Below are 25,031 nucleotides of genomic sequence, written 5' to 3' on the forward strand. Positions count from 1 at the left end.
GGGATCGAGCCCCATGTTGGGCTCTCCACTCAGCGGGGAGCCTGCTTCCCTTCCTTTCTCTCTGCCTGCTTCTCTGCCTACTTGTGATCTCTGTCTGTCAAATAAATAAATAAAAATCTTTTAAAAAAATTAAATAAAAAATGGGGCACCTGGGTGGCTCAGTGGGTTGAGCCTCTTCCTTCGGCTCAGGTCATGATCTCAGGGTCCTGGGATTGAGCCCCACATCGGGCTCTCTGCTCGGCAGGGAGCCTCCTTCTTCCTCTCTCTCTGCCTGCCTCTCTGCCTACTTGTGATCTCTGTCAAATACATAAATAAAATCTTATTTAAAAAATAAAATAAAATAAAAAAAGAAGTTTCAGTTCCAAGACAAGACGGGAAGACTCACTTTTCCCTGAATCTCTCTCTACATGTAACTAAATACCTGGAAACTGTTCAACATGCAAGCATAGAAAGACTTGGAAAGGTAGAAAGAAGCTGGACTGAGGACCTCAGAACTTAAAGAATGACACTGCAGTGACGCCTCTGGGCTTTCTTTTTATGTCTCAGACTGGATGCTAGAAAGGAATGCAATCCCAGATAGTCAACAGGCAGGGACAGACAGGAGAGTAAAGTCTGGTCAAAGGACTGGGAAAAGGGAAGCTCAGTGAGGATGTAGTGGGAAGACGCATTGACGGCTCCAGTGGCTCAGTCTGCCCACATGAACAGCATAAGCAGAATCAGGGATGGGTTGGGGAGTCTATCCTTCTTATGTCCCACAGCCCTGAGAAGCAGCAGATCCCAGTCCACCAGCAGCTGTATTAATGGGACGACCTGGGCTTTAGTCTCAATGACAAATTTACCTCATGCCCCACACCAGCCAGCCGCAGTGAGCCCTATTCTGCCTGTACTGACAGGGTCAACAGAGCTCAGGTGGCAACACCTAGACTTTAAGCCAGCAGTAAGAGGGCTCCTCCACTCACACCCCAGATGCCAGAAGGCCCAGCAGCCCAGCCCTCCAAGACACAGCAGCAGAACACATTCCAGGCCCAGCATCTCTTGATCCTATACCCATGGCAGGGAGCCACCAACCCAGCAGCAGAAGAGAAATCATGTTTGGGGTTTCTGGATCCTCCATCCAGTAGGAGAAAGCCTCCCAGGCCCATGTCTCCTGGTTCTCCACCCAGCAGCAAAATGTAGCCCAGATAGATGCTTCCCTCCCCTGGTGGCAATGACACAAATGAAGGGGGAACGCCACCTTCCCCAGATAGCCATAGAACGCCAGAGAGCTTATTCTCCATCCAAGATCCCAACATCTCCCATTCCTCACCTACTGACACCAGGCAGTTCAGAGAAGCACCTCCACTGTCTACAGGCAGTATCAGCAGGAATGCATCCAGCATTTAAAAGGAGCCAGGAGAACGAAGCCCCAGAATAGCACTGCAAGACTGGAAAACTAAATTGTCATTGGAACCAAAGCCCATGAAAGTAGGCCAGAATCTACACACTACCCTACAAAGGGAGGTTACATGCTAAGATACATTATATAAGATCAAGAGTCTCTTAACAGAACATCCAAAATGTTCAGGATACAACAGAGAATCCCAAGTCACATCAAGAACCAGGAAAATCACAACTCCACTAAGAAAAGACAGTCCACTGAGGCCAGGACCAAGAAAAGTAGATGTTGGAGCTCTGTAATGGCGATTTTAAAGCAGGCATCATAAAATCGCTTCAATAAGTAATTACAAATTCCCTTGAAAAAAACTCTTAACGGAACCAGAAGGAAAGGACATTCTGTTCATAGGGGAATACAGTTTGAATGGCAGTGGATTTTATACCTGAAAATATGGAGACCAGAAGGAAGTGGCCCACCTGTTTTAAGTACTGAAGGAAAAGAACTTACTAACTGTGAATTCAGTCTCTGTTCAAATAGTAATTGCATACCCGGAATAAATCCCAGTTGGTCATTGTATATGATCCTTTTCATATACAGCTGGACTTGGTTTGTTATGCTTTATTGAAGACTTTCTAGCATCTATAAAATATTAGCAAATCAAACCCAACGATGCATTAAAAGAATTGCAGCCAAAGACCACAGTGGAAATTGCTCCAGGTATACAAGACAGATTGAACATTCAAAAATCAATCAACATGATCAACTCTATAAACAGGCTAAAGAAGAAAAATATATGCCCCTAGCAACTGACAGAAAATGCAGTTGGCAAAATTCAGTATCAATTCATGATACAAACTCACAGCAAGTTAGGAATAGCCTTGAACAGGTCTGAAATCAAGGGGTCAGCAGGTTGGTTCCTACTGGGAGCTCTGAGGAAGAATCCATTTCATGCTTTTCTCCTAGCTTCTGGTGGTTGCCAGCTGTCCTTGGCATCATGGGCTAAGAACACATCACTGCTACCTCTGTGTCTGTTCTCACGTGGCTTTTCCTCTGTATGTGTCAACGTATTCTGTCTGTCTCCTTGTGATTTCCTTCTTCTTCTGAGGACAACAGTCATTGCATTAGGGCCCGTGTTAATCCAGTATGACCTCATCTTAACTCTCGTATATCTGCCAAGACCTTGTTTCCAAAAAAAGTCAGATTCTAAGGTTTCAGGACAGGAATTTGGAGGCACACGAAGTACAGGTAAAGATATTCAGCTTCGTTAACCGTTAGGAAAATACAAATTAAAACAACAGTGAAACAATACTACACATATATCTGAGTGGCAAAAATACAAACTAGTGAAAACAGCAGATGCTAGCGTGGTTGTAGAGGAACTGGATTACTTGTTCATTGATGATAGGAACATAAACTGGCAAACCCTCCCACACAAATGAGCTATCAAGCCATGGAAAGCCATGGAGGAAACTTAACATTTTACTAAGTGAAAGAATCCAATCTGAACAGGTTCAATACTGTATAAAATTCCAGGGAAGTGGCATTCTGGAAAAGAAAATATGGAGTAAAAATATCCATAGTAGCCAAGGGGTGGAAGGAGGGAGAGACAAATAAGCAGAGCTCCAAAGATGTTTAGGGCAGTGAAACTACTCTGTGTGATTAGTAAGGGTGCATCCATGTCATTAGATGTTTGTCCAGACCCATGGACTGCACAACGCCAAGACTGAACCCTGCTGTAAACTCTGGACTACAGGGGATAATGATGTGTCAATGTAGGTTCATCAGTTGCAGGCCACTGTACCGGTCTAGTGGGGGATGTGGATAGTGTGGGAAAGTATGCATGTGTAGGGAAAGGGAGTATTTGGGAAATCCCCTGTATCCTCTGGCCAATATTACCATGAACCCAGAACTGCTCTTAAATATAGTCTGTATAAAAACGGAATACTTGTAAGCACACTCACATACCCACAAATTAGTACAAACAAAACTGAGGAAGTCTGAATAAAATTGGTGATCGTACCTATATCAGAATCCTGGTTTTAATATTTTACTACAGTTTTGCAAGACATTATCCATGGGAGAAATTTACATTTTCCAAGTCTTATGGCACACTTTGAGCAGTTTGTGGCATACTATGTGAGTATTGCTGCCTTTAACATTTTACATAGGAAATCCGTGTTCAACTTGTTTTGTTCTGCTTGGATTTGCTTTGGTTCTAGTTTGAAGAACTTAAACATGTTAGGCTTAAATTAAAATGTAGCTCAAAGTACTTAAGAGCAGAGGCCCCATTTAGCTTAGACATCCGAATAAAGATGTAAAATTTGGGAAAGTGATAGTATACTATCACAAATTGTGCTATATATACTATGTCATATACTATGTCTACGTAGTATATGTATACATATATGTACATGTATATACATGTACATAGTATATACCATGTCATATACTATGACAAATGGAAATTGTCCTTCTGAATTCTCCCGGATTACACTCTCTCGTAAGTAGCCATTTCAGTAGGAAAATGAACAGGGAAATAACATTCGTTCTTCCTTCCCTCTAGATACCGACTTATTGGTAAGACCTCTATTGCATGCATCATCTCAGACAAGACTGTCACGTGGGATGACGATCCACCTATCTGTGAGAGTGAGTTGAAACAGTCCTTGCTATTACCCTTTCCAATAGATTCTAAGTTTCCTCCTAGAGTTATACAAATCTTAAGTGGATTCCTTTTGTGCATTCTATCCCTCAAAACCTATGGGGTTTCTGGCAACTGCTTCCTTATGTTTCCCTTATCTTGTGCCTTTTCTGAATCTGGGGACTTAATGCATAAAAGCCTTCAAGCCTTAGTTTCCCTTCAATTAATTCAGAATGATGCTGATTGTGCCACCCCCAGTATAACAATCATACTGCTTGGCAAATTACTCGAGATGTTTCTAAAGCGATGCTCTGCAAGGCTGGTGAACTTGTGGATCAACCAACACTCGCACACACGTGGAGGTCCACAAAATCTCTTGAGAGGCACCATGTGCTATAAGCCTCAAAATGGACATAGATTTCGACCCACTTCTTAGAATTTATACTTGGGAAATAAATACAGATTTTTCCGAGGAATTCACTATACACTTCTCATTGCTTCATTCATTATAATAGCAAAAATGTTAAGGTAACCTAAATGTTTCCAGCTATGGATTGGAAAGTACAGAAAGGAAAGAGTCATGTTAAGAATGACTATTGAGAATTCCCTAAGAAACATGAAATCGAGCCACGCAGAATTAGAAGAGATACATCCAGGGGCACTTGGGTAACTCAGTCTGTTAGCTGTCTGTCTCTTGGTCTCAGCTGAGTTCTTGATCTCAAGGTTGTGCATTTGAGCCCTCTGCTGGACTCCACACTTGGCTTGGAGCCTACTTAAAAAAGAAGAGGAGGCTCAAGAGGAGGAAGAACATGAAGATGACAAAGAAGGAGGAGGAGGAGGAGGAGGAGAAGGAGGAGGAGAAGAAGACGAAGAAGAAGAAGGAGGAGGAGGAGGAGGAGGAGGAGAAGAAAAGGAGGAGGAGGAGGAGGAGGAGGGAGGAGAAAGAGATGAAGGGGGGAGGAGGAGGAGGAGAAAAGGAAGAGGAAGAAGAGGAACTACATCCATACACTGGAATGTTATTCAGCTAAAATAAGAAAAACAAAAGAACAAAGAAACACGATGTCAGGGACATACGATGATATATAAATATGTAAGTTATACGCTTTTATGTGAAAAAAATCAGATGACAAAACAGTACTCTGGCTAGATCTCTTTATTTAAAGGTAATACACCTATATCTATTCCTAGATTTTCATCTTTATTTCTAATTCTCTAACCTTTCTTATAGCTAATCTTTGGTGAATGGCTTCAAGCCTCCTTGGTGAAGGTGGGACGAAACTGCAGTATATGTTCTGGCCGTGTAGCAGCATGCTTTCTCAAGATAATGATTAAAAAAAATTAAAAAAAAAAAAAGAAGAAGAACATCCTATCTTCTATTCATTTGAGCTTCTCTGAGTCTGTCCATAGACTCCCAAGTCTGGGAAATGGTTGATGAATAACCATAATTTTTTTTTCTCTGATTGAATCAGAGGTAGATTTTTTCCGCTTGTAGCCATCAAATAATATTTAACTGCACTCTTCATCTCTTTCAGTTTTAGGGGATCTACAACAATTAGCCAGGGACAAAGATCTCTGCAGGCAAGTCATTCTGATCTCTGTTTCAGTTGCCTCTGGCTGTTAAGTGCTGCCACTTGGCTCCAGCCAGCCTGAGATCCTCTGGTTTCCACTGAATTCAGGAAACCCAGATCAATAACAAAGCTCCCAATTGTCACCAATGTCACTCCCAGCCTACAGAGAATAGCCATCAGAGAGTCTGTCAAGAATACGGAAAATTCCCCAGGAATGTATTTCTCAAAGCCTTGGGTGAAAGGATAAAAGGTCTCTCTTTGAACACTCCACCCCCCAGGCACATAGTTAAGGAGTGGAGGAACAGGACTCCCATAAGTCCACTCTGGCATTCCTAAGTCCCTAAGCCATAGGATTTCTTCCTCAGGACTACACTAAGAAAGGTCCTGTATTGCAGCTTCATTTAGTGTAGGTCACCCTCTAACACAGTGAATTCACAATCTTAATTCTTTTTCTTTAGGGGGTACCTTCTTGCAGGTCCTAATTGGTACCCCCCACTTTCCCCCCCAACCACCACCCCAACTCCACTTCCAGGTCTTTCAGGACTTGAATCAGGTTGAAGAACCACAATTATGGTGAAGTATTAAGGGTAGGTCCTGAGGAAGATCAGCAGTCCCTGAAATTCGAGTTGCCAGATTTAGTAAACAAAAACACAAGATAGCCAGTTAAACTTGAAGTTCAGCACAGCAACACATATTTTTGTATTCTAAATATGTGCCTTGCAATATTTGGGATATACTTATATTTAGAAGTAGCTTTCATTGTTTTTCTGAAATTCAGATCTAACTGGACATCTGTGTTCTTCTGGCAACCCTACCAGGGCAGCTACTCAGGACAGGTCATTACAGGTTCTTTGGACAAAGGGAGGCTTACCTCCTCACACAGGGGAGGAGGGGCTGCTGCTTCTAGCAAAGGAGGCTCAGCAGAATTTCCAGGTACAAGGTGTTCAGCATCCTTAGCATCTGTCCATGTATGTCCATCTCAAATTTTATTTATATTTTTAAGATTTTATTTCTTTTTTGACAGAGAGAGGGACAGTAAGAGACAGAACACAAGCAGGCAGGGGGAGTGGGAGAGAGAGAAGCAGGCTCCCTGCCCAGCAAAGAGCCCCATGCAGGGCTCCATCCCAGGACCCTGGGATTCTAACCTGAGCCAAAGGCAGACATTTAACAACTAAGCTACCCAGGCACCCCTCTCCATCTCAATTTTTAGAGTCCTCCTTTTCCCAATCAATGTTCAGACTTTAACATAAGAGAGCTGTTAAGTTGTGAAGTCAATTTACCTTGGAATCCAGCCACAGGATTAGATGTTGGATTTGTTCTTCAGAAATCTGGGCTCTGTAGCTACAGAGTGCAAGTGTCTTTTCGGGCAGATACTAGAAGCGTTCAGAGGCAGACCCTGAGTGGGAATTTAAAGCACTTTCTTTCTGTTAAAATCTTCAATGCACTTAGAAGTAACCAACCAACGGACTCTTTTCTTCCTCCCCTCCCTCCTCCTCTCCCTGCCTCCCTCCCTTCCACTCCCTCCCTGTTTCTTTCATACACTGGCTAGGACCACCACTAACATATTTGATATGGTTGGGGACACAGGGTATCCTGCTCTTGTTCCCCCACTCAAAGGGAAAGTTTGAAATATTTCACCATTAAGGTAGTATTTGCTATAGGCTTTTTGTAGATCCCCATTTTCAGGGAAAGGAAATTCCCTAATATTCTTCATGGCTAAGAATTTTTTGTCATTAAGCCATGTTGAAGTTTATCTAGCACTTTGGCTACATATCTGGAAATAATCATATTGTTTCCCCATTACTCTCTTAATGGAATGAATTGTTTTCATGACTTTTTTTTTTTTTTTAAAGATTTTATTTATTTATTTGTCAGAGAGAGAGAGAGAGAGAGAGAGAGAGCACAGGCAGACAGAGTGGCAGAGTGAGAAGCAGGCTCCCCGCGGAGCAAGGAGCCCGATGTGGGACTCGATCCCAGGACGCCGGGATCATGACCTGAGCCGAAGGCAGCCGCTCAACCAACTGAGCCACCCAGGCGTCCCCATGACTTTTTTTTAATGTTAGTTTTTGATGTAGTGTTCCATGATTCATTATTTGCATATAACACCCAGTGCTCATTTCAATACATGTCCACCTCAATACCCATCACCAGCATAACCCATGCCCCTCACCTCCTTCCCTCTGAAACCCTCAGTTTGTTTCCCAGAGTCCATTGTCTCTCATGGTTCATCTGCCCCTCTGATTCTCCTCCCTTTCAGTTTTCCCTTCCTTCTCCTAATGTCCTCCATGCTAGTCCTTATGTTCCACAAATAAGTGAAACCATGTAACAATTGTGTTTCTCTGCTGGACTGATTTCACTTAGCATGATCCCCTCCAGTTCCATCCATGTCGATGCAATATTTATCACTTCTGATAGCTGAGTAATAATCCTTTGTGTGTATGAACCACATCTTTATCCACTCATCTGTTGAAGGGCATCTCGGCTCCTTCCAGAATTTTACTATCGTGGACATTGCTCCTAGGAACATTGCGGTGCATGTGACCCTTCTTTTCACTACATCTGTTTCTTTGGGGTAAATACCCAGTAGTGCAATTTCTGGATCATAGGGTAGCTCTATTTTTATCTTTTTGAGGAACCTCCATACTATTTTCCAAAGCGGCTATGCCAGCTTGCTTTCCCACCAAGAGTGTAACTCAACCATTCTCTTACACCATGCACAAAGATAAACTCAAAATGGATGAAAGACCTCAATGTGAGACAGGAATCCATCAAAATCCTAGAGGAGAACATAGGCAGTAACCTCTTTGACACTGGCCACAGCAACTTCTTTCAAAACGCATCTCAAAAGGCAAGGGGGGAAAAAGCAAAAATGAACTTTTGGGACTTCATCAAGATAAAAAGCTTCAGCACAGCAAAGGAAATGGTCAACAAAACTAAGAGGCAACCCATGGAATGGGAGAAGATATTTGCAAAGGACATTACAGATAAAGGGCTGATATCCAAGATCTATAAAGGACCTCTCAAACTCAAACCCAAAAAACAAATAACCAAATCAAAAAATGGGCAGAAGACATGAACAGACACTTCTCCAGAGAAGACATACAAATGGCTAACAGACGCATGAAAAAATGTTCAACATCATTAGCCATCAGGGCAATTCAAATGAAAACCATATTGAGATACCCCCTTACACCAGTCAGAGTGGTCACAATTGACAAGGCAAGAAACAACAAATGTTGGAGAGCATGTGGAGAAAGGTGAACCCTCTTACACTGTTGGTGGGACTGTTTTCATTACTTTTTGAAAAGCAAGCTGAGTTTGAATTCTAATCTTACCTTCTTGGAATAAAACGACTTGGTCATAAGATTTTATCATTCTTTTATGTTGTTCAATATACGTAATATATTTTAGATGTTTTTCAGATGTAATTTATGTATCATAAGAGTTACTCTTTTAAACTATAAATTTAATGACTTTTACTGTGTTCATGAGGTTGTGAGACCAGCACCACTAATTCTAGAACACTTTTATCATTCCATTCCTATTGTTTTTTAGAGAGATTAGACTGTAATATTTTTTCTGGAAAGTCCTTATGAGGGTATTTTTTTTCTTTCAAGATTTTCTTTATCTATCTGACAGAAAGAGAGAGAGAGCGTGTGAGAGCATAAGCAGAGTTACCAGGAGAGGGATAACGTAGACTCCTCACTGAACAGGGAACCCAACACAGGGCTCAATCCCAGGGTCCCGGGATCATAACCCGAGCCAAAGGTGGATGTCCAACTGACCTTAGGAGCTTTTGTTATCAAACTTATGATGGTCTCATAAAGCCAGCTGATAGTTTTCCATATATTTGTTTCCCTATAAGAGTTTGGGTAATACTGGCATTATTTCTTCCTTAGATATCTGAAAAAACTCACCCATAAAGCCATATCTCCTGGAGTTTATGCTGTTGGGAAGTCTTTATTCCAGCACATTTTTCATACCCTGTAGACTTTTTATTTATTGAAATATATATGTATATGTATATACCTATATATACATATACACATAATACAGTACACGATATTAATCATTCAGTTCAATGACCCCTTGCTAAGTGAACACCTGCATGTAAACAGCACTCAGAGAATAGTCTGTTTTACCACCTCAGAAGCCTCCCCTATGCCCTTTCTCAGTTGCTATCTTCCCAAAGTGACCATTTATTGGGCTTCTATCACCAAAGCTTAGTTTTGGCTCTGCTTGAATTTTACATTAAAGGAATCAAAAAGCATGTACTCTTTTGTGTCCAGCTTCTGTTAAATGATATGTATCGGAGATTGATTCACATTGTTGCATGTAAGATTAACTGGATCTTTTTCATTGTATTATATTTCATTGTGTGAACTTAACAATTAATTTGTAAATTCAGCTGTTTATATGTCAGTAGTATTTTAGGCCTATGCATAGGCAATAAATGTACACATATACACACATGTAAATATTCAAATGTTTATATATATGCACAGCTGGAGAAAACGTTTACATGTTCTATGTAAACAGTGTTGACATTTCTATAAGTGGAATTGTTGGGTATGAATGTGGTCAGTCTTAATAGATCCTGCCCAAAGATTTTATACAGTGAGTGGACAAATTTACTCTTGCACCAGAAGCATATGAAAAGTCCAGCTGTTCCATATCTCTGCCAACCTGGTATTTATCACATGTTTAAATTTTAGCTGTTGCTGGTGGCTCACTGCTGTTTCATTTGCATTTTCCAAAAGACTGAGGATGCTGAGCACCTTTCATATCTTTGTGTAGTGCCTGTCCAAAACTGTCTTCCAATGTTTGCCAGTTTGTGTGTCTCTTTTATTGCTTTGAGAAATTCGTTATCCAATCTCAGATTTTCCAATAAGCCTAACACACATATTTTCTTCCAGGCTAAAACTCATCCTTTGCTTTCTTATGATGTTTCTTGATGATAGAATATGTACACTTTACTAGTGTCCTTTAATAAGACTTACTATGTCTATCCTTTCTGGCCACTACTTTCTGTGTTCTCCATAAGAAAACTTTGCCCATCATTTTGTCTTTCAAGTTAAGTCTGTGATTCATCTCAAATTAATTTTTTGTATGGTGTAGAGTCTGGTCAAGGAATTTGTTTGCTCATTTTGTTTCTTTGTTTTTCCTAATGGATGGGCAATTCATCTAATATCATATTTTTAATTTAAATTCAATTAGCCAACATATAGTAGAGCATTAATTTTGGATGTAGAGTTCAATAATTCATCCGTTGCATATAATGCCCAGTGTTCATAGCAGTAATATCCACAATAGCCAAACTGTGGAAAGAGCCAGGTTGCTCCTCAAATGATGAATGGGATAAAGACGATGTGGTACATACATACAATGGATTATTACTCAGCCTTTAGAGAGGATGAATAGCCACCATTGGCATCATCATGGATGGAACTGGACGAGATTACGGTAAGTGAAATAAGTCAAGCTACGAAAGACAATTATCGCATGATTTCACTCATATGTGGAACATAAGGAATAACATGGAGGACCACTGGGGATGTAGGGAGAAATGAATGGGAAGAAATCAGTGAGGGAGACAAACCATGAGAGACTCTGGACTCCGCAAAAGAAACTGAGGGTTACAGAAGGTAGGTGGGTGGGGTGATGGGGTAACCAGGTGATGTTTATTAAGGAGCACATGTATAGCAATGAACACTGGGTGTTATACACAACTAATGATTCATTGAACACTACATCAAAAACTAATTATGTTGGCTATTAGAACATTATGAGAAATAAAATGACACCTGCAAAAACAAAAACAAAAACAAAATAGCAACCTTCAGTTTGTTTCCTCGAGTTGAGACTCTCATGGTTTGTCTCCCTCTCTGATTTCTTCCCATTCAGTTTCCCTCCCTTCCTTTATGATCCTCCGTGCTGTTTCTTATATTCCATATATGAGTGAAACCATACAATAATTGTCTTTTTCTGATTGATTTATTTTCCTCTGCCTAATGCCACATCTTTTTTCTCCATTCATCTGTCTATGGACACCTCAGCTCTTTCTATAGTTTGGCCATTGTGGACATTGTTGCTATAATAGCATTTATTTAAAAAACCATTTAAGAAAGACTGGTTCCAGGGCCGCCTGGGTGGCTCAGTGGTTTCAAGCCTCTGCCTTTGGCTCAGGTCATGATCCCGGGGTCCTGGGATTGAGCCTTGCATCGGGCTCTCTGTTCCGTGGGGAGCCTACTTCCTCCTATCTCTCTCTGCCTGCCTCTCTGCCTACTTGAGATCTCTGTCTGCCAAATAAATAAATAAAATCTTTGAAAAAAAAAAAAAAGAAGAGAGAAAAAAGAAAGACCGGTTCCCATAGATCACAGGGCAATAGTATAATACCTTAAATCAGGTGACATTATAGGTGGGTCTCATTTCAGAGAGGTTCTGTTCCACTGGTTGAATTATCACACTGTTTTCATGCCTATAGCATATATTACCAGATATATATGGTACACCAGATACCTGCTGGTGTATCCTCTAACCATGTACTTCTTCCAAGATTTATTTGGTAATTCTTGGCCCTTTGTATTTCCAGACAAAATTTAGAATCAGCTTGTCAGTTTCCACAAAAAAGAAACCTACTCAAATTTCTGTTGACTTTCTATGGACTCCATAGATCAATCTTTGGACCACTAACATATTTACATTTTTGAGTTGTAAATTCATGAACATGATATATTTCACCATTTCTGAAATTGCTTTAATTTCTCTCCATAATATTTGCCAATTTAGAAAATGATGTAAACATAGAAATGTAACTTTGGAAAATGTAACATAACTAATTGTTTCTTAAATATGCAATCGTTTGACCTTGGACCCAACAATCTTGCTAAATTTACTTATAAATGCAATAGTTTATCTGTATATTCTTTTGGATATGCTGCATAAATAATCATGTCGCTGATAAATTATTATCCTATGTTTAATCCCGTTCTTTCTTGTATCTTTTATTTATTTCTCTTGCTTGACTGTGTTGGCTAGAACTCCAGTAAAATGCTGAATGGAAGAGATGATACGGAGTTTTGAATAGTCACCATAAAGCATGGTGTTTACTGAAGATTTGGGGGAGACATTCTTTATCTGATTAAGGAAATTCCCTTTTATACCTAAATTTCTAAAAGATTTATCATGAATGTGGATTCTAATTATCACTGTGCCTCTATTGAGATGATCATATCCTGTATCTCCTTCACTGTGTTAATTTTTGTACTTTTACATGTATCTCAAAAGACACTATTATTGTTTTTATGAAAACAGTATTTATGCATACTTATCCACATATTAACTATTTTTGTTATCTGTCCTCCATATGACAGTTCTATCAGTTTCTTATAACATTATTTTCCTTCGATCAAAAAAAAATGATCTTTTAGTGTTTTTATATTGTAGGTCTCTTGCTGATAGAATCTTTAAACATTTTTCTAAGTATGGGTTTTTATTTTTTTTTCTAAGTATGGGTTTTTAAAAGTTATCATCTCTGTTTTCTGGCTGCTTTTAAAATTCATTGCTCAAGATTTTTTACAATATTGTATGATGTGTCTAGGTGAAGATTTTTTTTTTTTTTTTTTTTTTTTTTTTTGTACTTCTAGTGCTTCAGTTTGTACGGTTTCTTGTATCTGTGGTTCAGTGATGTCTTTCAACAGTTTTGGAAAATTCTGTCATTACTTCCAATGTCTGTGCTCTGATATCTCTCTCCTCTCATTGTGGGAATTCACTTGCATATGTAGTAGGCCTTATCCCTCTATCCTTTAAGTCTGTTAATCTTTCTGCTATATTTCTGATTCTCTTGTGTCTCTGTGTTTTATTCTGGAAATTTCCTTCTGTCCTAGATTCCAATTCATTGATTTTTGTTAAGCTGTGTCTGACCTGCTGTTAATTGTGTCAGCTTCTTAATTTCAGCTACTGTATTTTATAATGATAAAAACATGTATTGGGTTCCTTTCAAAATTTGCCCCATTGTTTTTAATGGTTTCTAGTCCTTGGCAAAAGTTTAGGTTTCGTATACATTGTCCTCAAAGAGACAAACATAACTATTTCCAATCTGTGAGTAACAACTCCCGTATCTGGGGTCCTAACGGTTCCGTTTCTATTGTCAGTGAGTCTGCCACCTCTTCTTCATGGGATTTTCTCTCTTTGAGTACCTGGTGATCCTTGATTGTATGTCAGGAACTACATTTGAAAACCTTTCTGTAGAAATGAATTCGAGGTCTTAGATGACGAACCTTCTTCTGAAAGGATCTTTGTTGGTATTTCTTCAGAAACCTGGGGACACGAGCCATCAGGCACCACTTTCATTCAGCTCAGACCCTGTTATTTTGTTATTTTTCTGGGCCACCTACAGTACTTGCAGAACTGCAGTAATCTTGAGACTCAGGGCCCATGGCTTTGAGGTCCCAGGACTCGTCCGAAGGCGTTACCATGGCTTCCACAGGACAAAACCTGGACTCCAGTGTTTTCCCTCGACTCCATGAGAGGATCACAGGTCTACTCCCCACTCAGATGCCCCCTCCTGATTCAACTCACCTTCCAGCAGGAAAGCAGGCTACATGCTTGACTCCCACCTGGATTTTTGTCTCCTATCACATCATGGTCCAGGAATACGTCCCTAGTTTCTTAGATTTCTGATACATTCACAGATACATTTTATCACTTACCCAGCATCTATAGTCTTTCTTGGGGGGAGGAACTGGAAGTAGACTGATTTTTTATTTGAATTAATTAAGATTCCCCTTACCAGAGGTAGTAGCCTCCTTAGGAATTTTTATTTTTATTTACTTTTGTAAAGATTGATTAGTTGATTTTTTTAAAGAGCGAGAGAGAGCCAGTTGGGGCGGGGTAAGAGGGGTAGAGGGAGAATCCTCAAAAAGACTCCCAGCTGAGCACAGAGCACAACTCACAATGCCAGGCTCAATCAATCCTAAGAGCCCCCAGAGATCATAACCCAAGTGGAAACCAACAATTGGACACTTAAATGGCTAGGTCACCCAGGAACCCTAAAACATATTATATTTAATTTCATGTGTTTGGGAATTTTGGATAAAATTACTTCGTTCTAGTTATATAGTGTTACAGTAATACAATGTACTATGTCCTCCAACTATACTTTCAAATGTATTCAGGATGTTTTGTGGACTAATATATGATCATGCCTATAGGGGTATCATGTTGTGATATCAAACTTCACCTTGAAAAAATGAGTTGGTAAATTTTCTATCTTTTACACCTCATGAAACATTTGAAATTACATTTGGAAGTGTGTATTACACCTGAAAGTAACTTGATAGAGCATTTATGTAAAATATTTCTCTATTCTGACAAATTTCCTTGTCCATTTCATCTTTTTAATTTTCTTGAATGAATATTGGTAATTTCTATTTCCATTCATATCATTTACAGGTTCAAAACCTTTCACATTACATTAGTCTACACTTTCATGTAATTTTCTTATACATTTGCAACTGTGTTGAATTCTACTTCCTACACTGGTGTATCTGTGTTGTTTCTCTCCCCTTCCATTTTTCTTTCAGTGAGGGTCTTTTTATTTTTTTGGATGCTCTCCTGAGCTGCTAATAAACTGGGAAAGAAGAAGGCAAACGGAAAAGAGTACGGGAAACCTGTGTGCACTGCGGTGCGATAATACATCAAAGAGCTCTCTAAAACGAAAGGAACGTAAATTGTTTTAAAAAACGCATCTGCTCATAGGAAACAGCATAAGTGGGAAAGGCAGAAGGCATGCTATTATGCCCACCAAAATCACAATCTTGTAGACATGTATCTCCATGTTAACAAAGATTAAAAACCAGTAACAAATGCAAAACGAGTTCTGCTCATTGCATTTCTGACGAGCTGTTTGATCCACTATTTTTTTTTTTTGGATCCACTATTATTTAAGTTGCCATCTCTTTTCTCAGCGATTCTTTGTGGGCCACCCCCAGCCATTGCCAATGGAAATGTCCTTAACCTCTACAGAGAAGATTTTCCCTATGGAACCGTGGTGACCTATCGCTGCCATCCGGGACAGAGAGGGAAAAAGCAGTTTGAGCTTGTGGGCAACCCATCGATATATTGCACCAGCAAAGACAATCGCGCTGGCATATGGAGCGGCCCTCCGCCTCAGTGCATCATACCTAACAAGTGCACACCTCCAGACATCGACAATGCAGTGAGGGTATCTGAGAACAAGACCTTATTTTCCTTACATGAAACCGTGAGGTTTATCTGCGAGCCCGGCTTTGTCATGAAAGGACCCTCCAGCGTGCAATGCCAAGCCCAAAACAAATGGGGACCAGAGTTGCCAAGCTGCTCTCGAGGTGAGTCTGACTGAGGCTTTGAAGGGACTGGCAAAGGGCATGGGTTGCAGGGAGATCAGGAGGTCAGTGCTCGTTCTGGGAGAAGGATGCATGGGGGGAACAATGTGTGGAGATGAAGCATGAATTATGAAAGAGTGTGTGTGTGTGTGTGTGTGTGAGTGTGCACGTACGTATATGTGCCTTCACTTTGAAAGCAGGAGCTTCATCAATCAAGGAAGGAGACCTTTGGGACTCTCATATTGAGCATCCTCAGAGCAAAATACAAGCTCCAGTATCTCCCCGATATCCTGAAGGCTGAGGTGCACTTTCTACTCAGCTGTGCAATAACCACTTTAACTTTAAAGTGCAATAAGCACTTTCAACGCCTTATCTCGTCTACCCTTCACAATTCTCCTTTATGGCAGGGCTAGTCATTCCATTAGACTGGCCAGCACTGGAGAAAGCACCCTCAGGGGCCTGCTCATGCATTTGACCTTGTGCCAGGAAGAACTCAGCTCCAGTGATTGGCCTCTTACTAGGTGTGAGGCCTTTGGGCACATCCCTTCATTGTCTGATTTTACATAACGGTAAAAGGAGGGGCCAGGAGCATCACTTGATTTCCTCTGGTACATCGGAGCTCCCCTTTAATGATAAGCCTGGGACTCCTCGGAAGGTTTAGAATGTAGTAAAAGACGTTTCTCCATCACTGACTGGTCCTTCGCACCTGTTCTTTCCACAGTATGTCAGCTGCCTCCAGAAATTCTGCACGGAATGCACAGTGCAGAAAACCAGGCCAATTTCTCCCCGGGGCAGGAAGTGTCCTACAGCTGCGAGCCCGGCTATGATCTCCGAGGGGTGGCGTCTCTGCGCTGTACGCCCCAGGGAGACTGGAGCCCAGCAGCCCCAAGATGTACAGGTGCCTACACTGTCATCTCCTTGCAGATCAGTCTTTTCCGTCCTCACATGACCATCTTACTTCTGTTTTTTCTTGTTCTGATTGTTGCTGTTGTTATCCTAGCGAAATCATGTGCAGACTTCCGGGACCAACTCCCTAATGGCCGTGTGCTCTTACCACTGAATTTCCAGCTTGGGGCGAAAGTGTCCTTCGTTTGTGATGAGGGGTGAGTATGACCTGGCAGAGAGACGGGGGACTCAGGACTCGATGCTGCCATGCTGACACCGGGGCCAATGGGGGTCTACCCAAAGAGCAAGCTGCCTAATGGCAAAGAAGCACCAGAAAGGACTGATACCTGAAACGGGGATTGGGAAGTATGGTGGGAACCAGATGGAACCAAGTGCCACAGCTGCTTGAAAAGGGAAAACAGTAAATGCACCGAACAGCAGAAGTGTAACAAGAAATCTTGGATATTTAGGTGAAACATTACCTGTATGAATGAAAAGTAACTTGCAGGCATGAAAGGATAAATATTGCATAGTGGTTGTTTACAAAACGATTGGGATGTCAAAGAAAGTTAATTACAAGTAATATGCAGGGATTGTGCCAAGAAAAATTTAAACCAGTCAATAGTGGAATTTGGAATAGGAACAAAGCATCAATAGGAATAGTTTTCCATCTAGTTTTATGTCAGCTAATTAGTGTTAGGCTGTATCGCAGGAGTATGAAGACCTTCGCTCATGTTTGCAGTAATGTCGTGAACCCTCTACGGGAATCTTAATGACCTTGGTGTTGTGTTCCAACAGCAGTGCCGGGTAAAAAGCATGGACGACAGAGCAGCTGTCCTCCATATATATTTGCAGGCAGCAAATATCTGTCCCAACAAAGCCCTGGAGGCAATCCAGGCAGCCACTGGTCTCCAAAGAACCCTCTCTTCTCACCTTTTCCTTCCTTCCCCAGATAATTTGCATTAACTCATCAATAATGGGGATATGCCAAAGGTGTCGTTCTGGAACATTCCCAATGTGTTGGCCCAAAACAGCAGCCTCTGCTGTCTTTCCTCACCTTCTCAGATTTACCAACTTGAATCGGGAGTTGTCTTCCTCCTGAGTACCAGGAGAGGAGAGTGCTACCGTGTGCCCTAGAGAACAGAGTTGCTGACAGAGACAGACAGGGAGCGGTCAGGGGGCAGGATGGACAGATGACCCCGTGATGGTTGACAACCAGAGACCGTTGTCACTGCTCCGTCCTCACTGGAAACCGCAATCCTGCAAATGTTTTGATTTCAGAGCCTCTGGCAGCTGAGAAAGCCGATGACCTGGGCTTTTTCACCTGGCATTTATCTCAGGCACTAAACTGTATTTCAGCAGAAGGAGAGAGAGAAACGGTGCGCTCACCCCACCACCACTGCTTTCGTTCCTCAGGTTCCACCTAAAGGGCAGTTCTGCTAGTTACTGCGTCTTGGTTGAAATGGAAAGCCTTTGGAATGACAGTGCTCCTGTGTGTGAAGGTGAGTACAAGGAATGCCTGTTCAGGTCAGCACCTCCCTCCTGGTTTTCTTTGCTGGTTTGTTCCTTTAATGTGTCTTGCCTATAAAATTACCTAATATTTGCCCCCTTTTGTTGATCTCCACTTTGGATCGACATCTTTCTTTGCTGCAAGGGCTCTTTCTGGGGGAAATATATCTGAGCATCATATGTGTGGGGGATCATCCTGTAAGTGTGTATAAGCATAATGTGTGCTACAAATGGAGAGAAATCTTCATAGAAGAGGGAGATTTACAGCCTATAACATGTTTCCTGTCGAAAGGGTAGTTTTTGTACCCTTGCCTCCATCAGCATTCATTCCTAGCCTCATTCTTTTGACAAATTTTTTTGAGCATCGGGTATGTGCCACCCAGCCTTCAGGACACCAGGAATACACCTGTAAACAAAACAGACTAGCACCCTGCTTTCATGTTGTTTCTATTCTTGTGTAGAGGGAAAGACCAAAAAATAGCAAACAGGGGTGCCTGGGGCGCAAGGTCAGCTGAGAGTCAGAGTCTTGGTTTTGGTTCTGGTCTCAATCTCAGGGTCATGGGATCAAGCCCCACATCAGGCTCAGAGCTGAGCTCAGTCAGCTTCAGTCTCTTTCCTTCTTCCTCTGCCTTTCCAGTTTTTGCCCTTTCTCTCTCCCCCTCCACCTTGAAATAACTAAATCTTTAAAAATAATGACAAGCAAACACAAAGACTACTTCAAGTAATACCAAGTGTTATTATGAAAAAAATAGGGTAATGCAATCAATGAGACATTGGGAATACACCTGTAAAAGAGACAGACTTGGACCTTGCTTTCCTGTTGTTTATACTTGTTTTTAAGGGGACAGAAATGTAAAGTGTTAAATACAGAAACACTGCTACTGTAGTCAGTCTGCCCGTGTATTTCCTCATGAAATCAAACAGGAGTTGCTTCATCTTCTGATCATGGCTGTTGAAAAATACCTGTCTATAATAGAGGGTTTTCAAAGGAATAGTTTGCTCTAAAAGTGTTTGGAAATTTTGTATTGATTTATGTAATGAAACTCGATAATTACATCCTTCATATCTGGAAGTCAACTGTTTGAAAATCTTAACTTTCCTGGAATATAGTTAAGAAGCGTGAGGGAAAGAAAGAAAAAATACTTCCACGGACCCAGATACACCAAAAATCACTTACTAGAGTGTAAACAATCCACCTTTTGATTATTCATAATTCGTTCAAGTTGCGGTATCCTCTTCCCAAATACAGATCAAAGCAGAAAGGGGAAGGAGTATCTCCAGAGAGTTACACTCAAAAGAAGAAATGTGCATTTCTTCAATGAGGAAAAAAAAAAACAAACCCTGTAAAAACCAATAAATATCTCAAAAGCCATTACATTTCTGCATCTTCTGGATCTGTGTATAGGAACACTGAAATGTTTCACTCATTGTGATAGCGTTACTATAACCATCTGTTCTGGTTTTGAGTATAATAGCCCCAAGTCATCAGGAAGAGATTAAATCAGTGATAGACAAATAGTAAATGTATAATATATTTTGAATGATTTCTATGGTATGAATAACCTTGATGTCAAAAGAGATTTTCTCTACCTTGTACTTAAAATAGTACTTGATATAGAGTAGGCCCTCAAAAAAGTCCTGTTGAATTAATAGATAATTTTCTTATTAAATGGATGATTTTCTTCTCAGTGGGGTTAAGAGGATTTTTGTCTATTTTGTCTATTTAAAAGAATGAGCTCTCAGTCATTCAAAAGTCTTCACTCTCCCAGGGGTCAGGATGATTAGGTCCCTTCTGGGCTTTGGTTTCAGTGTCATTTCATTTAGAAGCATCTCAACAGAGACCTTTATATACTTACCTTCTGGTTCTTACTCTCAGTGAGAGTTAATTATTTAATGGGCAACACAGTCACAGCATCCTGTAATTGTGGAACTAATTCAGATTAAAATATAAATATTTTAATGTAACTTATAGCACTTGGGTTTTTTCCAGAAATCTTTTGTCCAAATCCTCCCTCTATCCTTAATGGGCAGCACACCGGACCTTCTCAGGGAGATGTTCCCTATGGAAAGGAAATCACTTACATGTGTGACCACCACCCGGCCAGAGGGATGACCTTCAACCTCGTTGGGGAGAGCACCCTCCGCTGCACAAGTGACAATGAAGGGAACGGGGTTTGGAGCGGCCCCGCCCCTCGCTGTGAACTTGCTGGTCCTGCAGGTCAGTACCCATGTACCTCAAATGGATTCAGAACATCTGGCCAAGACCCTTGACAGTTCCGTAAGATATGGTGTTTGCTTGTGGGTTCAACATTGTCATAAGTGAAAGGGTCAGAGTTGCATTCATAGCTAAAACAGATGACTCCAAGCTGTGTTTGAATAGTAAGATGTGAGTAACTCTTCTTGCTGGTGTAGTGGTAAACAGAGTGGGGTAAGAGGAGAGAGATAAGGGTGAGGGGAAGGAAGTAAGCACCGTGTATAAATCAAGAAGAAATACATATTCTTTGGAGAGGACATGAGAATAACTGGCTGTGAACACTAACCAATGCCACGATAACTGATACACACTCCCTGCAGGTTCAGGGGCATGCAAAGAATCAAACTGGCAATATGGAGAGTATTTAGCTAAGGCTTTAGTTAGTCCTATGCTGAACAGGCTAAGTAACCAAAAAGACCCTGACTCAAAGTATGCCCATTTGTCACCTGGCTTCTGAGCCCCAACTTAAACTTTGTCCTTGAACTTTTCCATTATGAGAGTTAAAAGCAAGGAAAATAAGCTCAAGGAAGAGTACAAAAGAGAAAGAGCCTTTTTATTCCTAAAGACTGGAGGTTTCCTGGTTCTTGAGTCCTGACTGTAGGCCTTCCCAAGATGGAAGCAGGAGTACACTGGGGATATGGCACCAGATGTGGAAGACCTCATGAGAGAGAAAAGCATGCCAATGAGAAAGGGCAACACATGACAAAAGGCATTTAACCCTTCTTTGGCGTCCCTCCCCTTCCAGCTGGATGGTTATATCAGAATCCAGGGAGATTTCCTTAAATGAAATTGCCTAGGCCACCAGCCATGCCTATTGAATGGACAAAGAGAAGCAGTTGCCTCCAAAAAGGAGATAGTTGAATATAACAGACTCTATTCAAAATAGGCAGCAGGAGATCTACCCTCTCATTAAGAAGACATAGCAGCTTAGACAAAGCTGCTCAATGGCTTAGTCTGTTTTGTCCTTGTTCTTAAATATCTGGCTTAGCATCAGAATGAGAAGAGTGGTGAGTAGTTGCCTAGGGCTTCCATACAAATTACCACAAACTAAATGGCTTAAGACAACAGAACTGTCTTCTTTCACAGATCTGGGGGCTAGAAGTCTGAAATCAAGGTGTTAGCAGGTCTGCACTCTCTCCCAGAACTCTAGAGGAGAATCCTTTTTTGCCTTTCTCAGCTTCTGGTGGCTCCTGGCATTCCTTGGCTTATAGACACATCATTCCAATCCCTGTCTCTGTCTTCATGTGGCCTTCTCCCCTGTGTCTCGGTGTCTCAAATGTCCTTCTCCATCTCTTATAGATACCACCCATTACTGGGTTTAGGGCTCACCCTGGTAATCCAGGATGATCTCATCTTTTTTTTTTTTTTCATTTTTTCCTTAGAAATTTTATTCTCCCCATCACACTATTGAAAGCTCCTTAAAAAACATTAAGCAAAAGCAATCCATGGAAAGAAAAGGAAATATATACAAATATTTATGCCAAAAGCAGTAGCATTGTAAATATCAATCGATTTTAAATAGAGTATATCAAGGAAGTAAACAATTTTTAAATACCTTTCAAAAATATAATTTCATTTTGAGAGTGTTACTTTAAATATAGCTGAAAAGACCCTTATTCCATGTAAGTTTCCATGGTGAGGTCCTGGATGGATGTACCTGTTGGGTCCCCCCAAAATTGGGTACCCCAATAATGGGTCCGTGATTAAAGGAGCGAGACTGATATAAAGCGAAGGTCAAGCTAAGCTTTATTTTGCGCCAAGCATCAGGAATCAAACCAACCATCAAACAGACTGGTCGGGGCAGACCCTACAGAGAGGACGACCCCTCCCTGCTTTCCAGACTAACTTTTATAGAGCAAAGGCCATGTGGTTGGGCCTGGCCACAGGTCGCCAGTGAGATTGTAACACACAGAAAAAGCTGCACAGTCATGTTAGATGACCAATTGAATTACAATTTACCCTAATATACATTTGATTTAGCCTATCACACCTTGGTTAGGATTGGCGCCAAGAGGCTCCCAAAGGGCGGGGGCCCATACTCCTTGGTAGCTAGGAGACAGTATGCGCCCCCACTGATTGAGTACCACCACCTGGCCTGACCCACCCTTGTATTTGGACTTTGTTACCTGGGACTGGTTTCCCGGACTTGCTTTTAAATAAGTTTCGGGGGGGAGGGGGCAAGGTCAATTTAAGTTTTACAACAAAATGGCAGTTCAATCGGGGTGGGGCCGCTCTGGCTGAATAGGCCCTTACATACCTTCTGGGGGAACATCATTCAACCCACTACAACTAGTGACTGCAATTTAGAGCCAGAGAGGCTGCTTGTGGTGGGCACCCTGAGAATGAGGTAGGGAGGAATAAATGGAGAGAGAAGGTAAAATATGTGTTGATATACATGAGTATATTAACACCAAGAAATGAGGATATAAATGGTTAACCCTACACACAGGCAGTCTGATAGGCCTGACACATGAAACCATTAGCTGAAATTCCTGCTTTGGTAAAACAAGAGCAGAAAGGCCAGAAAGGTGAATAGTCTTCCTAGTAGTAAAAAATTTCCTGATGAGTAGATGCTGTTGGAAAGCCCCATGCTAAGGTAACTTGAAGGGGAAGAAAACCTTTTGCCATTATTGTAAGTCGTCTTCTCTGAGCCCATCTACCAGCTTCACTGGAAAGAATGAGGAGGTAGGCTGGAAATCACTCTGCTCACTGTGGTTTTCCTCTCCAGGTTACTGTAAAGCCCCAGAAGAGTTTCCGTTTGCCAAGCCTACAGTCCTGACTGATGAGTCCGAGTTTCCAATTGGGACATCTTTGAATTATGAATGTTCCCCTGGGTATTTTGAGGCTATGTTTTCTATCACCTGCTTAGAGCACTTGGTCTGGTCGAGTGCCGAAGGTATCTGTAGACGTGAGTAATACCATCCTGGGAGCTAATTCATGTATGTCAAAGCATCTGTGTGATCTAATTTAATTTGTTCAAATTTTGTAGGCAAGATATCAAGGTTTGCCCAAGGCATTTAAATGGAGAGTAGACTTTGTCAGTAAGCCTTTCTTATGGCCTGGAGTCTGTGCCTTGACTCCATGTTCATGTCACAGGAATGTCTCTCACAAAAGGAAGACCAGGGGAAATTTCCATTCACTGGTGTTGATCTTTGATGGCTAAAACTCAGAAATGAATGAAATAGGGACGCCAAAGAAAATTACGTAGGTCACAGAGAATGGTGCTTGGTTAACCCCGATGGAGGTGAAATCCCAAATTTTGAGGCCTTTGATCCAGGCTGATGGGATAAGAAAACAATTCTTTATCCATAAATGACTTTTATTGGGAGATTAGGGAGTAGTCTTTTTAAAAAGCAGTGCTCTGTAGCTGCTTGATTCTGAGCTTGTATGGTGAATTTCCTCAAATGGTCAATTCTATGGAGCAATCAGATGTGTATAGGCTGTTCAGTATGCTACACTCTGGGCTGAATCTTAAAAACCGAATTGAGCTCTACACCTAGCCCCAAATTCTGCTTCTTTCCTGCAGGAAAATCATGTGGAGCTCCACCAGAACCCTTTAATGGCGCGGTGCATATAAACACAGATACCCAGTTTGGATCAACAGTTCATTATTCTTGTAATGAAGGGTGAGTTGAGAGTACTATCCCTAGGATATAAGTTCCAGAACAACAATACTATCTCTGACCTAGTTTGACAAGGCAAACTAGACTATCACCTACACTTCAGAAAGTTAGCTGTTAAGAACTTCTGGATAGAGATGGTAGCTTGAGCACTGGGATATGACCAAAGGAAATAAAAAAGAAGTAGCAACCTGTATTTGTATGTTAATGAGGGGAGGGCACCACTAAATGTAGTAATATGGAACCTGGTAAGATATTCACTGGATAAAAAGGACTGGCCTGCTAAATGAGTAAAAAGAGAATTGCTAGCTGAACCTTGCATGCAACATTCTTAACTAAGATCAGCAAGTATATAGCTGAGTTGGAGGACCTTGAAGTAGGTGTTGGAGAGGAAGTCTCAATGTAGTAGCTCTGGAAAATGTATTAACATGCAAACTGAGTGTGAACATTCATGGAGTTCTTGCCCTCAACTCTTCACTGGCACAGGGATCCTTGCTAGAAACCATTGCCTCAACATAGAGGGAGCAACTAAGGAATGCGTACTAACCTTCTCTTACCACAAAAATTCAGAGAAAAAAATAGAATTTTATTGGATTACAAAAGTAAACATATATGCATTAGACATATTTGGAAGCCATGAATAACTCAAAGATCAAAAAATTCAACGTCCAGCATTCTACCACTCATCATAGTTAATATTTTGCTATGAATTCTTCCAGGGTTTTTATCTGATAATTCACATAGAACCCAGATGACTGTTGAGCTCAATTGCCTTTAGAAGGGAGAGCTGGTTAAATTGGACACAGGCATTAATG

At 41.2% G+C, this 25,031-nt stretch overlaps 1 protein-coding gene across 1 annotated transcript in view; it reads left to right on the forward strand.

The window, feature by feature from the left end:
* CR1 (complement C3b/C4b receptor 1 (Knops blood group)) overlaps positions 1-24,226 on the forward strand; it is a gene marked incomplete at both ends in the record, with an annotated part of 93,130 nt that extends 68,904 nt beyond the window's left edge. Inside the window, 10 exons of the mRNA XM_080824493.1 lie at positions 2,481-2,620; positions 3,152-3,209; positions 3,939-4,024; positions 15,553-15,951; positions 16,670-16,846; positions 16,949-17,051; positions 18,250-18,335; positions 20,333-20,560; positions 23,325-23,504; positions 24,123-24,226. Coding sequence (XP_080680619.1) covers positions 2,481-2,620; positions 3,152-3,209; positions 3,939-4,024; positions 15,553-15,951; positions 16,670-16,846; positions 16,949-17,051; positions 18,250-18,335; positions 20,333-20,560; positions 23,325-23,504; positions 24,123-24,226 — 1,561 coding nt within the window. The remainder of the gene's footprint in view (positions 1-2,480; positions 2,621-3,151; positions 3,210-3,938; positions 4,025-15,552; positions 15,952-16,669; positions 16,847-16,948; positions 17,052-18,249; positions 18,336-20,332; positions 20,561-23,324; positions 23,505-24,122) is intronic.
* Between the last annotated feature and the right edge of the window lie 805 nt (positions 24,227-25,031).

The sequence above is a fragment of the Martes martes genome, assembly GCF_963455335.1.
Source record: "Martes martes genome assembly, chromosome: 15".
Lineage (NCBI taxonomy): Eukaryota > Metazoa > Chordata > Mammalia > Carnivora > Mustelidae > Martes > Martes martes.